Source organism: Eucyclogobius newberryi, unplaced genomic scaffold (genome assembly GCF_026437365.1).
Source record: "Eucyclogobius newberryi isolate DKJ021-1_F unplaced genomic scaffold, fEucNew1.0.hap1 SCAF_19, whole genome shotgun sequence".
Lineage (NCBI taxonomy): Eukaryota > Metazoa > Chordata > Actinopteri > Gobiiformes > Gobiidae > Eucyclogobius > Eucyclogobius newberryi.
The window spans coordinates 33,000,891-33,017,105 of record NW_027315823.1 but is presented as its reverse complement, the minus strand read 5'-3'; the positions used below and the strand labels follow the sequence as shown (position 1 = coordinate 33,017,105).

The 16,215-nt window shown below is 40.6% G+C and overlaps 1 protein-coding gene across 1 annotated transcript in view; it reads right to left on the bottom strand.

Moving 5' to 3' along the window:
• col7a1 (collagen, type VII, alpha 1) overlaps positions 1-16,215 on the bottom strand; it is a 122,422-nt gene that overhangs the window by 84,215 nt on the left and 21,992 nt on the right. Inside the window, exons 12-34 of the mRNA XM_072452705.1 lie at positions 14,895-15,011; positions 14,630-14,776; positions 13,893-14,018; positions 13,179-13,325; positions 11,330-11,452; positions 10,355-10,621; positions 9,652-9,795; positions 9,161-9,292; positions 8,606-8,752; positions 7,401-7,526; positions 7,171-7,320; positions 4,387-4,523; positions 3,734-3,860; positions 2,901-3,044; positions 2,341-2,510; positions 2,224-2,265; positions 1,957-1,983; positions 1,822-1,866; positions 1,069-1,188; positions 916-987; positions 267-302; positions 143-196; positions 10-75 (exon numbers count right to left, since the gene is read on the bottom strand). Of these exons, the coding sequence (XP_072308806.1) occupies positions 10-75; positions 143-196; positions 267-302; positions 916-987; positions 1,069-1,188; positions 1,822-1,866; positions 1,957-1,983; positions 2,224-2,265; positions 2,341-2,510; positions 2,901-3,044; positions 3,734-3,860; positions 4,387-4,523; positions 7,171-7,320; positions 7,401-7,526; positions 8,606-8,752; positions 9,161-9,292; positions 9,652-9,795; positions 10,355-10,621; positions 11,330-11,452; positions 13,179-13,325; positions 13,893-14,018; positions 14,630-14,776; positions 14,895-15,011 (2,666 nt within the window). The remainder of the gene's footprint in view (positions 1-9; positions 76-142; positions 197-266; positions 303-915; positions 988-1,068; positions 1,189-1,821; positions 1,867-1,956; positions 1,984-2,223; positions 2,266-2,340; positions 2,511-2,900; positions 3,045-3,733; positions 3,861-4,386; positions 4,524-7,170; positions 7,321-7,400; positions 7,527-8,605; positions 8,753-9,160; positions 9,293-9,651; positions 9,796-10,354; positions 10,622-11,329; positions 11,453-13,178; positions 13,326-13,892; positions 14,019-14,629; positions 14,777-14,894; positions 15,012-16,215) is intronic.

Genomic DNA, 16,215 nt, shown 5'->3' with positions numbered 1-16,215 from the left:
AGTCCTTACTGGTATTCCTGGGAGGCCTGGTTCTCCTTTCCTTCCGGGCAAACCTCCTCCAGACACTGGTTCTCCCTAAAACCAGCACAAATCAGCACAATCAAATGAAAGAACCTACATTTACATTAGTGTATTAACTCACCTTTTCACCCCTGTCTCCCTTTGACCCGACTGATCCAGGCAAACCAGATTCACCCTGAATAAGAAAAGTGTTCACTTTATTCTTCATTTATACTTGTGTCCAAATCAGAGTCAGCTTTACTCACTGCGTTCCCTCTGACGCCTGGAAGACCCTGTGAACCCTGAAAGACAAACAACACTTCCATATTTGATGGTGTTGCCATGACGCTGACACTGTCTCTAAACAACAGCTATTCAATTATATATTCCAGTGGGCCAGAGAATACATGAGAATACTTTTCATGTTTCATGTTTCATGTTTCAGGTTGAACAAAGCCACAATCACAAATTCCACACCATTCTTATTCTATGTAATGTTGCTTTTGAATATACATATGCCGTACACATAATTATCAACTTATATCATGTGCAATAAATGTAAGCTGAAACCGTGTCAGTTTTTGTGTAAATTGTCTGCATTTTTATTGGAATGTCACTTATTGATGACATCACAGAGGATGTTTTTCAGCTTTCATCTTTCATTTTCAAATTGTATGCACTTAACATATGCACTTAAAAGTATTCTATTCTGCTCTTAATTTATTCATGTTTTCTATGTTTCATTTACAAGAGGTTTTACTGGGATAATCAGCCTTTATGTTATTGAGTCAGTGGCAAGTCATTTCAGCGTCATATATTATGATATTTTCTGTAACACTGTATAGAAGATAAGTTGTATACATTGTACACATAAAGCAGTAATGTAATAGCCTCATATATTTGTAGCATACTCACTGGAACGCCTGCGGTTCCCGGAGAACCTGGTCGCCCTGGTAACCCTGAGCTTCCATCGATTCCAGGAAATCCCTAAAAGGACCAAAACATGAGCTTTTAACCCTTTGTACACATGTTCTATTAGACCATCATCATCATTACATGTGCACTCACCCTGTCCCCTTTCTCCCCCTTCAGACCCGCCGAGGGGTCAAAGGGCACGCTGGAGCCAGGCGTACCGGGGCGACCCTCAGGACCTCTTAGCCCGTCTCTCCCGGGAAAACCATCGCGACCCTAAAACATCACACACACTTTCATTTAATGATGATGTTGTTCTGTCAATATCAGGCCCAAGAAATCGTTAGCTTTTAATTAACTTGTGCAGATAATGTCCACGTGTCCTCTTAAAGGCACTGTACCTGCTTATTACCCTCTTAAAAGTGAGAACTAGTTCATGTGAAAGGGTCTGAGCTAACAACAACAACAACAAGCATGCAAACAGCCCACTTCCTGGTTCTCGGATAATACAATTCTTAACAATTATATATGCAGACAGCACAAAACAGTCACCGCGATCTCATTTTGACCCTCGGATCTGCTTTTACTGGGGAAAACTATTTTTTCTCATTCTGGCTTTGTAATTTTCTTTTTTTGTTGTTGATTTTGTCTCGTGGCAATTTTTAAAAAAATATGCTAGTGGTTGTGTTTTTTTGTTAAATTAATTAGTTTACAGATTTGCAGAAAAGCAATATCAAAAAATATCAGTGTCCTTATCATTTCAAAAATACCATCTACCATCATACTGACCACACCATCGTCATATACCAGCTCAGTACAGAATGTACAATAAAAAACAAACCTCAAAAACACCAAGATGATCACCATCCTCCATCACTCTGACCTAAAGTTACCTGACGATGCACTCACCGTCTCCCCTTTGCGTCCATCCACACCTTCTCTGCCTCTGTCACCCTAAAAAATAAGATTTTTTGTTCAAATGAAGTTAATAGTTTAAAAGTATTAAGGAGTAAAGAATTATAGAGGAATTATAAAATACTGTACCTTCTCTCCACGGTCTCCCTTTTCACCCTAAAGGCAATTAAAAGTGTAATTTAGTCATGGCCTATCTGTGCCCCAAGATACAAGTAAGCGTGTTCAAATAAATATTGCTTTTAAAGAACGGTGGATTTATTCTTACAAAAACACTGGACATAGGTTAAAACAGCGCATACTACATACCTTCCCTATAAACATCAGAACTAAAACAGTACAAATTAGCTTTATTTGAATAATCATGATAATAAAAGTCTTCATTGTTCAGGCTCTCACTCTTGGACAGTTGATCGTGCACTGATTTGGGCCAGGAAACACCTTGGAACAAAAGTATGAATTAGTAATGAATAAATGTAAATTATACTGATCATTTGTGACATATAGTTGTATTACTTCAGGTATGCGAGCGATGCCACAGAGCAGGTCGGACAGTTCGGTGTGGAGTGAGTCCAGTTGTGAAGCGTCAGCGGCGTACAGGATGTTCTGAGGGCTGCTGTCGGTCACAGCTCGCCGCAGCTCCTCTGTGTCGGCCTGGCCCACGCCCAACGCCAACACGGTCACCCCTGAACACCACCAGGCACATACTTTACTGAGCCCTGAGCGTAGCTGGTTATAAAAGAGTTTAGCTTTTGTCTCATATTAAATCTATACTGTTTGCTTTTATGACTAAAGGATATTTAGGGTAGTTAGGGCTGTGCAATTAATCATCAATGATCATCTTGGGTCAAATATATCAAGAGAAAGCGTGTATTTTGGAGAAGAATTCAGACATTGGAGTAAGACATTTAACAGTGGTTTTTAAGACCAATTTAGCACAAAAATCCTTATGAATCAACATGAGATCATTTTTTTTTCTCTCCGTTACTTTAGTATTAGTTTGGTTTCATAAAATGTTAGTCGTATGAAGTACTTATAATGGAGCTACATGTAATCAAACACTTGTCGTCTTGTACCTGTGGCTCGGAGGTAGTTAGCGGCCAGGGTGAGATTGTCTTCAGATCTTCGGTCCGCAATGATCACCACAGTCCCAGGAACTCGAACCCTGCGACCGGCCGACTCGGTCAGGAGGTACTGAGTAGTGAAGTTCACTGCCTGACCTGCAGAGGGAGACAAGACTATTGTACATGACAACGCCTTACATTAGCATAGTGCCCAATACCTTTGCTCAATTTGGCACTATTTTAAATATTGCCCAGATATTTAGGTGCAAGTGCTAAAGCTGTTTCTAATCATATTCAGGACAAACCTTATTTTGAGATTTATTCAATCAAATTTACTCCGAATACAACTGTTTTCCTGATGAATACTTTCTCAAATTCCTTTACAAAGAATGCATTTAAACGGTTGCAGAGCTGAGTAAAGTCTGAGATCACATGTAAAACAGCGAACTTGATTGTTTGTGAGCTAAAACAATTGTTGTTCCTCTTTCTAAGAATAAACTCCAACTTTGATTTAACAACATGTAAACTGAGCACTACGTGGTGCTACAACAGACAGAACACACAATAAACACTAAAGAGTTAAGTATAATGTAAAACGGGCCAAATGGGATGCTAATGCTAATTCGGGCAGTGACATCCTCCTAAAGTCCTGAGTTAAATACTAAATGGGAAATACAATCCCTCTCTTTTGTTGGCTGGGAAAAAAACTGAGATATCAAGGAGTTAAGCTTAAGTAACCGGCTGAATGAGGGACTGGTGGAGTGGGAGAGACATTCATCAAATTGTATTATAGTTCAGAAGTCTAGTATTGGAGGCTTTGAGATGTGATTGTGGAGTTTACAGACCCATGTTATTTCCTGGGCCCTCATCGAAGGGCGTAGACTGGATCTCCTGGAGCAGAGAGTCAGATCTGCTGTGGCGGTTCAGCAGGAACCACATTTTAGGTCTGTAACCATAAACTACAACTCCCATCTGAAACATACATAAACACAATGCTGTGACCAAAATCTACGGCATCACAAGTAAACAAATGAGAACAACATCGGGCCAGTGTTTTTGGTGGAGACGGTGGAGACGGTGGAGGGAGTCTGTCCATAACTTACTCCTACAGCTGTGCAGCCGCTCAGCCTAATGTAATAAATCACCTTATGTTAAATTCTCATCTTTATTGTTATTTTTCATTATTATGTATTTTCCTTACCTCACATTATAGCCTAGATATATTTTATATTGACTGTTTTATTTCATTTCTACATATTTGTTTTCTTTTTGCTTCCCATGAATGGAAGCCCTTTCAAAGGCATGAAAGACTGTACACATTGGTGCTACTATCAAGTTTAATGATTTAATGGAAATATATCACAATTGCACTGTTTTTAATATTTTAAATGTTGAATATGGTTTTTTTTTATTATTATTTTTGCTTGTTTTGTCTGTGTTGTGTCTCAACAGGGCACATTTTAATACTTAAATGTACAACCAAAATACACAAATTGACCTGTGAATCTCTCTCCCCAAAAGTGTTGAGAGTGCGAGCTGCGCTGGTGAGCAGAGCCCTCATGGGTCTGGCCAGGGTCAGTCTGTCTGTGGACGCGGGCACCAGGAAGACCACATCCAGCCGCCCGCCCGCGCACACTGAACCACAAGAACACAAGGTTAATACATCAAATGGATGCAAAACAAACTAAATTAATCCCAACCAATACGGCTAAGAACTAAATGTCTTATTTCATCCCACAGACTAAATTTAAAAAAATGTTCTATACTCCAGGAGGTGAGGCAACAAAGTAGTAGTAGTAGCAGTAGTATTAGTAGTAGTTGTAGTAGTAGTAGTAGAAGCAATTTTAATAATTTAAGGCTCGATCTGAAATGTATATATATTTTTTGCGTTAAAACTTAAAAATAATGGTACAAGATTGTAAATTTGCAACTTTAAGGCCTGATCCTTATGAAAAACAGCCTTTGAATAATTGTGGTATTCTTCTTAAATAAATGTTGTGGTAGTAGAAGAGGCTGAGGTAGCAGTAGTAGTAGTAGTAGTAGTAGTAGTAGTATGAGGAGGAGGGGAGTAGTAGTAGTAGTAGTAGTAGTAGTAGTAGTAGGAGTAGTAGTAGTAGTAGTAGTAGAAGTAGTAGTAGTAGTAGTAGTAGTATGAGGAGGAGGGGAGTAGTAGTAGTAGTAATAGTAGTAGTAGTAGTAGGAGTAGGAGTAGTAGTAGTAGTAGTAGTAGTAGTAGTAGGAGGAGTAGTAGTAGTAGGAGTAGTAGTAGTAGGAGTAGTAGTAGTAGTAGTAGGAGGAGGAGGAGTAGTAGTAGTAGTAGTAGTAGTAGTATGAGGAGGAGGGGAGTAGGAGTAGTAGTAGTAGTAGTAGTATTAGAAATAGTAGTAGTAGTAGTAGTAGTAGGAGTAGTAGTAGTAGTAGTAGTAGGAGGAGGAGTAGGAGTAGTAGTAGTAGTAGTAGTAGTAGTAGTAGTAGTAGTAGTAGTATGAGGAGGAGGAGTAGTAGTAGTAGTAGTAGTAGTAGTAGTAGTAGTAGTATGAGGAGGAGGGGAGTAGTAGTAGTAGTAATAGTAGTAGTAGTAGTAGTAGTAGTAGTAGGAGTAGTAGTAGTAGTAGTAGTAGAAGTAGTAGTAGTAGTAGTAGTAGTATGAGGAGGAGGGGAGTAGTAGTAGTAGTAATAGTAGTAGTAGTAGTAGGAGTAGGAGTAGTAGTAGTAGTAGTAGTAGTAGTAGTAGGAGGAGTAGTAGTAGTAGGAGTAGTAGTAGTAGGAGTAGTAGTAGTAGTAGTAGGAGGAGGAGGAGTAGTAGTAGTAGTAGTAGTAGTAGTATGAGGAGGAGGGGAGTAGGAGTAGTAGTAGTAGTAGTAGTATTAGAAATAGTAGTAGTAGTAGTAGTAGTAGGAGTAGTAGTAGTAGTAGTAGTAGGAGGAGGAGTAGGAGTAGTAGTAGTAGTAGTAGTAGTAGTAGTAGTAGTAGTAGTAGTATGAGGAGGAGGAGTAGTAGTAGTAGTAGTAGTAGTAGTAGTAGTAGTAGTAGTAGTATGAGGAGGAGGGGAGTAGGAGTAGTAGTAGTAGTAGTAGTAGTAGTAGTAATAGTAGTAGTAGTAGTAGTAGTAGGAGTAGTAGTAGTAGTAGGAGGAGGAGGAGGAGTAGTAGTAGTAGTAGTAGTAGTAGTAGTATGAGGAGGAGGGGAGTAGGAGTAGTAGTAGTAGTAGTAGTAGTAGTAGTAGTAATAGTAGTAGTAGTAGTAGTAGTAGTAGTAGTAGTAGTAGTAGTAGTAGTAGGAGGAGTAGGAGTACTAGTACTAGTATTAGTACTAGTAGTAGTAGTACTAGTAGTAGGAGTAGTAGTAGTAGTAGTAGTAGTAGTAGTAGTAGTAGTAGTAGTAGTAGTAGGAGGAGGAGGAGGAGTAGGAGTAGTAGTAGTAGTAGTAGTAGTAGTAGTAGTAGTAGTAGGAGTAGTAGTAGTAGTAGTAGTAGTAGTAGTAGGAGTAGTAGTAGTAGTAGTAGTAGTAGTAGTAGTAGTAGTAGTAGTAGTAGGAGTAGTAGTAGTAGTAGTAGTAGTAGTAGTAGTAGTAGTAGTAGTAGTAGTAGTAGGAGGAGGAGGAGTAGGAGTAGTAGTAGTAGTAGTAGTAGTAGTAGTAGTAGTAGGAGTAGTAGTAGTAGTAGTAGTAGTAGTAGTAGGAGTAGTAGTAGTAGTAGTAGTAGTAGTAGTAGTAGTAGTAGTAGGAGTAGTAGTAGTAGTAGTAGTAGTAGTAGTAGTAGTAGGAGTAGTAGTAGTAGTAGTAGTAGTAGTAGTAGTAGTAGTAGTAGTAGTAGTAGTAGGAGTAGGAGTAGTAGTAGTAGTAGTAGTAGTAGTAGTAGTAGTAGTAGGAGTAGTAACAGTAGTAGTAGTAATAGTAGTAGTAGTAGTAGTAGTAGGAGTAGTAGTAGTAGTAGTAGTAGGAGTAGTAGTAGTAGTAGTAGTAGTAGTAGTAGTAGTAGTAGTAGTAGTAGTAGTAGTAGGAGTAGGAGTAGTAGTAGTAGTAGTAGTAGTAGTAGTAGTAGTAGTAGGAGTAGTAGTAGTAGTAGTAGTAGTAGTAGTAGGAGTAGTAGTAGTAGTAGTAGTAGTAGTAGTAGTAGTAGTAGTAGTAGTAGTAGTAGTAGTAGTAGTAGTAGTAGTAGTAGTAGTAGTAGTAGTAGTAGTAGTAGTAGTAGGAGTAGGAGTAGTAGTAGTAGTAGTAGTAGTAGTAGTAGTAGGAGTAGGAGTAGTAACAGTAGTAGTAGTAATAGTAGTAGTAGAGGTACCTGGGTGTTCATCCACATAGGTCTCGGCCCCCAGTCCGCTCTCAAAAGTCGGCTGAAGCGTGAAGCGATACCTCCGTCCCAAACGCAGTCCCGTGACGAGATAAGAGTTTGAAGAAGACGGGAGCGTGATGGACAGACCTGCTCCTGAGTCTAACAGAGGGATGAAATATCCAATCACAAAGATGGCAATAATAAACACCATTGAAATCCCAAGTGAAGTCGTTTTTTACCCGTCTCATCCCTCCATCGTAGAATATACCCAGTAACCCCGGGAACAGAAGCCCAGGCCAAACGCACCGAGTTCTGGGTCACTTCAGAGACCTGGAGCCTGGTGGTGGGCAGAGTGGAGGTGCCGGCTGAAACATAGGAAGTATTCTTTATATTTGATGTTACTGGTCATTTCACCACAAAAAAAAACATTAAGATTAACAATATTGGTCAGAAAAAGAAATAAAACAATAGTGTCAACTTTGAAAGCATAACAGGAAGTGTCCATCCACAAAACAGGAAGTGTACATCCACTGCAGCAGGATGTGTAGTTAACTAAATACTACAAAGAAAGGGCAGGACAAACTTTCCTTCATTCTCTACTGCTTGTTCCGGTTCGGGGTCGCGGGTAAGTCTATGCCAGTGACTTTGGGCCTCAGGCGGGACAGGGGTCAGCTCGTTGCAGGGTGAACACAGAGACGTACAGTATTGTAGACAGACAAACACTCACTCTCACAGATTTGCCACTTTTACCCAACACATGCATGTGTTTGGATGGAGTGAGGAAGCCGGAGAACCGGAGACCTCTAACCACTCTGCCATCGTGCTTCCCAGTACAAACATATTCAGTTTATTAGAGACCACAAGCTTAAAATGCTAAATCTACAGTAACATGTGTGACAAAGCCAAAACCTAGGCCCAACACAGTTCAATTTATAAACTCAAATTGGTCCAGGGACATTAATAACAGCTTAGAGTCAACTTTAAGAGCTTTTAAACATGTTATAATGGTTCTTCTTTGTATGGACTCAGGCATGATTGAGTAATCCTAAATTGTCCTACATTTGTGGCTTGAGAGCTCATAAATATTCTATTTCCCCTAAACCCTGTCCCCACCTACAGGTCTGTACTTACTTTTGTTTATTTGAAAAAATCACACTCCGGGTCATGTGTAAATGTTCACATACGCTGCATTGCCACTTTTCCAAATTAAAAACACAGTAAACAATAAACGCGCTGCTTACTGTGATGAAAGGCCACAATGTTTCCATTATGAAGTAATTTTAGATCACTATTGCAGTTTCCAATTAACATCTATGTTTGTTATGTATAATGTATTACTGAACACCAGAGATGAAGCATAATATGTTTACTGTCACTTCAGCAGTGGCTTTAGTTTGTTCTGAGCTTCTACGCAAACGTTTACAATGCCAAGAGTTGGACTCACGTGTGGTGACTCTGACGGACACTGGACTCCCCTCTCTGTTCTGGACCAGAGCCATGACCTGGACCTCATACTGAACTCCAGGGTCCAGCTGGTCCAGATCCACTGCAGTCTGGTCCCCGCTCACCTCCTGGCTGCGCTCCTCTCCCCCTACAGACCAGAGGAAGCATTTTAGTGCAATTTAATTCATCTACAATGACAATAAAGTAGAGCTGCAACGATTAATCGACTATTTTAATAATTGTAACCAATTTCTGGACAACACATGCAAAAAGACAGCTAACGTTATTGAATCAAAATGCCAAAAGAGAATAACACACTTTATTCATAGATATCTAGAAGCTTTCAGTCACCACATCAGTGCTGATGTAGACTTGGTTTGGTGCTGTTCAACTCCTGGTTCAATCTTAATCAAATCCAGGTTTAATTTCAGCTTTAGTCCCAGTTTAGTCCCAGTTTAGTCCCAGTTTAGTCCCAGTTTAGGTCTGTGCACGTATAAATACACCCGAAAAGTCCAAAACGAAGAAATCCAAGAAAAAAAAGGACAAACAAACTGACCGTCAATTCTCCTCCAGGACACTCTGTAGGACGTTGCTCCCTGGACTCCGACCCATGTGACCCGGACCACTTCTCCTCGGCCCTCCTGAACCTGAAGCGAGGTCACTGTCCCCACCACGGACTGATCTGACTCTACGGAGCACGATTAGGAAACGAGTTTGGACCATTATTAGGTTATTTAACATATTTCATCGCTGAGAATAAAACATTGATAAAACTAAATCTTATATTGTATTTTTGGGATAATCCTGAAAACACTAACCAGATGATATTTTTGCAATCATCAAAAATGTGCTAAAATGTGTATATCATATTGTCTTGATTGAAGTTGAAGTATTGCACAAAACATAAATGGACCAAATAACTACAAAAGTGCAGAAATATTTCTAGCATTTCTTTTCATCCGCTCTTTTTGTAGTTCCGTCTTATCATAGACAATATTCTCTACATCTTTCGCCCGCCCGTATAAAGCTGTATCTTCTGTCCTGCACCTGTCCTGACGGTGAGCGTGGCAGGATTCCCTTCTCTGGAGCCGCTCAGAGCAGACACTAACACGTTGTAGGCCGAGTCCGACTGGAGCCCATCAATGGTGAAGGAGGAGACGTTTGTCGACACTGTACGCGAAGCCTCAAAACCTGCACATAAAATACTGTCAAGCTAAAATACATAGACATTTGAGTAAAAGGTAGGTTTTAGAAAACAACATTGCTTTGCCTCCCTGTAACGATTGTGCCACTTTCAAAAGAGTAATATTGTGCATGATGTGAGTTTTGAATATCTAACACAGCATTGAACAAGTGTATAAAGAAAGTCAGCTGTGCAGGAGCCGTAGTGGTTAAAGCCACGGTACAAATTGTGGGTTAAAAACGTGGGTCGTAGCAGGTCTGACAGTGAAACCGAGACAACAATTAAACTTATAATCGTTGTACAACCAATTGATTTCAAACAGTGGCTGACATTAAGGAATCTGGGTCAGAGTGTCAAAAGTCATATCAGAAAAGACTCGTGCGATCTGAATGTTGATCCAGAAAAGCTCTGACTGGTCGGGAAAAGCCCTTAATTAAAGCATTTTAAGGATTATGCTTTGGCCCGCACACAAATGTGACTGAGAAGAGAGTGAATCATTATAAAGTGCTTTAAAGAGCCTGTAAATGTGGCTGCATGTGACTTGATGTAAATGCACAGACATCTGACCATCGTCTCTCCTCCATGTGATCTTGTAGCCCGTGGCTCTGGAGGACGGGGCCCAGGTGATCCTGATCCTCTGTGCAGTCACGTCAGTGATCCGCAGCCCGGACACTGAGCCTGCGTTTGGGTTGGTCCGAGACGACAGAGTGACCACATCCCCGGCCCGGTCCCCGGTCAGAGCGGCCACGCCTATCACCACGGCACTGTCAGGGGACAGCCCATCTATGGTGAAGGAGGTGCTCTCTACGCCCACCGTACGAGTCTGCTCCGGACCTGGAACATTACATTATATAAGAATGTAGTCAGTTAAGTTTATCAGTTTTGTTACAGATGTGACCATAACACATGCTGTTAGATGATCATTAAAACACAAACCAAGACAACTAAATGTTCTGATCCTGTTTCTTAAGGCAAACTTCCTTTATTGAATTGCTTTTGTGAATGTCCAAAAGTTGAGCTCACCTGGTTTGAGCTTTGGCCTGAAAGAGATCTGTAGCGCTTAAGCCACTATTCAGACTCAGATGTCTCTTTTTACAACATTGTACAGTAAGTAACATTGTTAGCATTTTACAAGAAAGGCAAATGTGATTCATATTTCAGCCATTTTTCACAGACAAAGATTGCAAAACAATTAAAAACAGCATTTCAACCCTAAACTACAAGCATCATTTCTGTAACATTTAGGGCTGACACACCAGTTCGAATCCTAATGTGAACTTGTTTGGTACTGTTCTTTTCCTGGATCCTGGATTAAAGTCGTGGTCCAATCCAGGTTTAGACCCTGTTACTCTGTCACATACTTACCGTACAATTACTGTAAAATGTGTGTGTTCAAATTGTTTATTTTATTTATTTTTATTTGTTGTTAGTTACTGGGGCCTTCTTCTGACTTTGGCATTAGTTTAATAGTAAATACCTTTTCCTGTATTTACTCTTAATTGAAATGATTGTGTCTTATTGGTAGTCAGGTCCCACACGCACCATTGCCCTGTCTCCAGGTGACTCTGTAGCCTGTGGCTCCACTGACTCCAGTCCAGCTGATCCGGATCCTCCTGCTGCTGACGTTGGTCACTCTCAGGTTGGACACTCGACCCACCAGTTGCTCTGAAACAAAGAATCCACCAAACTTTCACTTTGACTTGTCCGTAACATCAAATAAACTAAAGTAGTTTATTCACTCTGTCACTGCATCCAACAGATCAGTGTGTGGATGCAAAACTACTTTCTCCAACTGAACTGAAAGACTGAAATCATCGTCTTTGGCCACAGAAACAAAGAGTCTCGCTCTAAAACCTACAAATCAAGTTAGAAATCTGGGAGTAATAATGGACTCAGACTTAAATTTTAACAGCCACATCAAATCAGAACGCTGCTGCTCGGGTCCTGACTAGAACCAGGAAGTACCATCACATTTGTCCTGTTCTCAGGTCTCTGCTCTGGCTTCAGCCTTCGGCCTCCTGCTGGTGCCAGAGTCAGGACTAAACATGGACCGGCCTCCTGCTGGTGCCAGAGTCAGGACTAAACGTGGACCGGCCTCCTGCTGGTGCCAGAGTCAGGACTAAACATGGACCGGCCTCCTGCTGGTGCCAGAGTCAGGACTAAACATGGACCGGCCTCCTGCTGGTGCCAGAGTCAGGACTAAACGTGGACCGGCCTCCTGCTGGTGCCAGAGTCAGGACTAAACGTGGACCGGCCTCCTGCTGGTGCCAGAGTCAGGACTAAACATGGACCGGCCTCCTGCTGGTGCCAGAGTCAGGACTAAACATGGACAGGCCTCCTGCTGGTGTCCAGAGTCAGGACTAAACATGGACCGGCCTCCTGCTGGTGCCAGAGTCAGGACTAAACATGGACAGGCCTCCTGCTGGTGCCAGAGTCAGGACTAAACATGGACCGGCCTCCTGCTGGTGTCCAGAGTCAGGACTAAACATGGACCGGCCTCCTGCTGGTGCCAGAGTCAGGACTAAACATGGACCGGCCTCCTGCTGGTGCCAGAGTCAGGACTAAACATGGACCGGCCTCCTGCTGGTGTCCAGAGTCAGGACTAAACATGGACCGGCCTCCTGCTGGTGCCAGAGTCAGGACTAAACATGGACCGGCCTCCTGCTGGTGCCCCAGAGTTTTTTGCAGCTAAAATAAAGTCTTCCTGAAGATGTGAGACAGGCCTCTGACAATGTTCAGAGAAGAGTTCAGAAAGTATTTTATCTTCACTCTTATCTTTTAAAGTAAATTTTATAATAATGATGTATGTTTTTATGTTTGTATTGAATTACTTTGTGTACAAATTGTGCTCTACAAATAAACTTGCCTTGCAAAAGTTCAACCAAACTCTGAACTACCTCTGTCACTGTCAGCCAATCACAATATTGCCTTTGCCTCTCGGCCAATCACCTCTATTTGTTTCTTTACTGATGTGGTCGGGACAGTCTCATTATGTCCTCCTCACATATAACGTCCCATGTTGCATCAACTTGTGCCAAAGTTGATACACATTTCAGGAAACTATTAGATCAGACCATATCCATTAGTGTGAATCTGCTTCACTTTTTCCTGGATGAGTTACATCATTTTTTATGTCCATCATATCCGTAAACCACATCACCTTAACTCAGTATGAATGAAAGTTAATGATTGTTCAAAGCGTGTCATGAAGGAAACAAACATCTATTAAACATTTACATAATAAAATCGTCACGTTCTCAAAGTTAGTACAGATGTGACCCATAAAATCTGCTGTTAGATCGTTTAAAAGGAAAGCAAGAAAACAAAAATGTGAAATAAATAAATCACATTAAGTCTTTGCCAAACGAAATTCCTTAATTTAACTGCTCACCTGGTTTGATGTACACAGTCACTGAATCTCCCTCATTGGTCCCCACCATCGCTGTGACGCTGACCGCATAAGACACGCCCACAATGAGGTCACGCAGGTCAAGGGTCGTCTGGTTTCCAGGAATAGTGCGGAATTCATCACTGCCATCTAATTAGGAAAGCGTAATCACAGCAGAGGTCGTACAAGTGTTACTTAAAGCAGTACGGTGACTTATACCTCGAATTGTTTGGCCTTGACTATAAAGATAAAGTCTTATAAGTTATGGTAATGAATATAAATTAATGTGTTATTTAGTTAGTGGAAAGGAAGGTTTAAAAAAGCATTTGAGTTGTGTTTTATTGTAAGTCGGAGATGGGATTCAACATGTTTTCTTCTTCCCACTACTTCAAGATCAAATAAGAAAGTGTCATTTTTTTGTTAAATGTGCCTAAGGCCTTTAGTGTTTCGGATACAAGCATATTTACATTCTTCTCGTGCTTATTACTATACTATAAATAAATGAGCACTTAAGCACAAAGAGGGAACTAAAGGTTGTAGATCATTGCTATTGATATGATTGGATGAATGTAAATAAGGTCAAATACAACATGGAAAATTACAACGCAAAATACGATGTAGGTTTAAAGGTAGAAGCAAGCAAATAATTGTAACGCAAACTGATGACATATTATCGTTTATTCTTATACTTTGAACCTCTTTATACTATCTTGTTACCCTCTGTATTCTGGATGATGATCCTGTACTGCGTTGCCCCGGTGACCCCGGTCCAGCCCAGTCTCACGGTGCTGCCCAGAGACTCCACCAAGCGCAGGTTTGACACGCGACCCACAGGCTGCTCCTCTGCAAGAGACATGAACACTCTGTTTGATGGTTTATTGTGGCAGGATTCAACAGTTTTTTTTATAGAGATGATTGTTGTACCAAAGCTAAATTAAGTTTAGGGTTACTATTACTAAACATATATGGATATACATTTATTTATTTATTTATTTATTATTTATTTAAACTTTGTCCCATTGAGATTAAAAACTCTTGGCCAGGAGGCAGCAGTTACACAGTTAAAACAATTAACAGACCATATTTCTACATTTATGGCTCTGTGCGAGCGAAAGGAACCGACAGCAACAGCTGATCATTTGATTGTGAGGAACACACTTCTCTGTGTGAAATGTACGGGGGCAGTAATCTAAGCATTGTCTTGTAAATAAACGTTTACCATACATATATATGTTTAACAATGTTCAAGCAAGAGGTGGTCCAAAAGAGGACAAAACTATAGAGTATTCCACCAGTGGTATTTAGAGTCTATTAAATCCATAGTTTTATCCTTTTTTAACTTTCTTAAAAGAGAGACCAGCATGCCAACGTTTATAGTCTAAGTATATATATCCTTTTACTATTTAAAGGGCCATTGTTACATGAAATGATTTTGTATGATGCATTTGTCTGACCTCTGGCTGTAGTGGACACCGGCGTGGCCTCCTCTCGGCCCTCAAACAGAGTGTACAGAGTGATGATGTACTCTGTGTTCGGCTGGAGCCCCGTCAGGTCAAAGTTTGTGGTGCCTCTGGGAAAAGACAGGCTCTGCACACGGCCTCCTGCCAAAAAAGAAGCGGTTTACTTTGAACGATGACAGCTAAATGCACGCTGCGATTGTGATCCTATGTATTCAAATATTTCACATAAAGAAACCGCAATAACAAGAGAATATGTCACCTTCTCCGGCCCTCCACTCCAGTCTGTATCCTCTGGACGACTGGATGAACCTCCAGGTGAGTCTGATGGTGGAGGGGCCTGTGGTGAGGGCTCTGAGCTGCTGCTGCTCCTGGCGCTCTGGACAGAAGACACACGAAATATAAAATAATGATTACAGGTTTTTCTCTGCACTAAATCACATGCTGTGCACACAAAATCTGCTCAAGCACTACAAAACTGAACCCGGCCGGAACTTAACCTGGACTAGACCAAAACTTGGACTAAACAATGTCACATCAGTACTAGACAGGGACTAAACCAGGACTGAAGTGTGAACACAGCCATAATTGCATAATATCCTGAAGAAATCATAAATAAATAAGAATTAAAAGTTGTATTTTGATTATCGCAATAGATATCTGAACCATACAGACTCTAAAACACAACAAAGACATTTTTATATGACAAAAATTGCTGCATTGTCAAATCAAAATGACAAAAAGAATGAAAAATATCTGAAGTAAATCAATAATCCAAATTATGTGTAAATATTCTCTATCTAGAAGCTATCACTCACCATATTTCCACATTTTTGGGTTAAAGAGGCATTTGAAAAGTCTCACTGGGCAAAATAAATAATGGTTTGAATAGTCGACTATTAAAATAATTGTTAGTCGCAGCCTTAATTGACTTTTCACAACTTCTACTTCTAATTTTAATGTTGTCAATGTTGTGCTGTTTTGTCTCGTCTCGTGTTGTTTTATTAGAAATTCAAACCCCGTGAGACAAGAGACAATTACAATTCATATTTAGCAAAATTATATACAAAACATGTGCTGACTAAAAAACAGAATAGCAGTTTGTATAAATACTGATGCATGAAATAAAGACAGAAAATGTACAGTCTGTTCCATTCTAATCATTTAAACTCTCAGTGCAGTTGGATACAAGACCATTTTAGACCAGCCTGGAAACAACCCAAACTGCGAGGAGAGACAGAATGAGACGGCACAAATGAGCACATGAAAGATGACTTGTTTCCTCACAGACGCCGACTCCAGTCCAAACAAACAAATGCACAGAAATAAGCAGCAGCTAATCCTTGCAGCATGTTCACGTCTTGTACTGCCATTTCCCAAACATTCCCTTTCAACCACCGAGCCGCATGTTGTACACGGATTACACTAAATAACTGCTCCTCTTATGTGGTTCTGCTTAATGAAATACACCTTTATATCCAGCGGTGCAGACTAGAAATGACAAAAAGATGCTGTTTATCGATAATCATGATTGCTCAGGTAACAATATTAATTCATGTAAGAGCCATAAAAGAATGACTGTG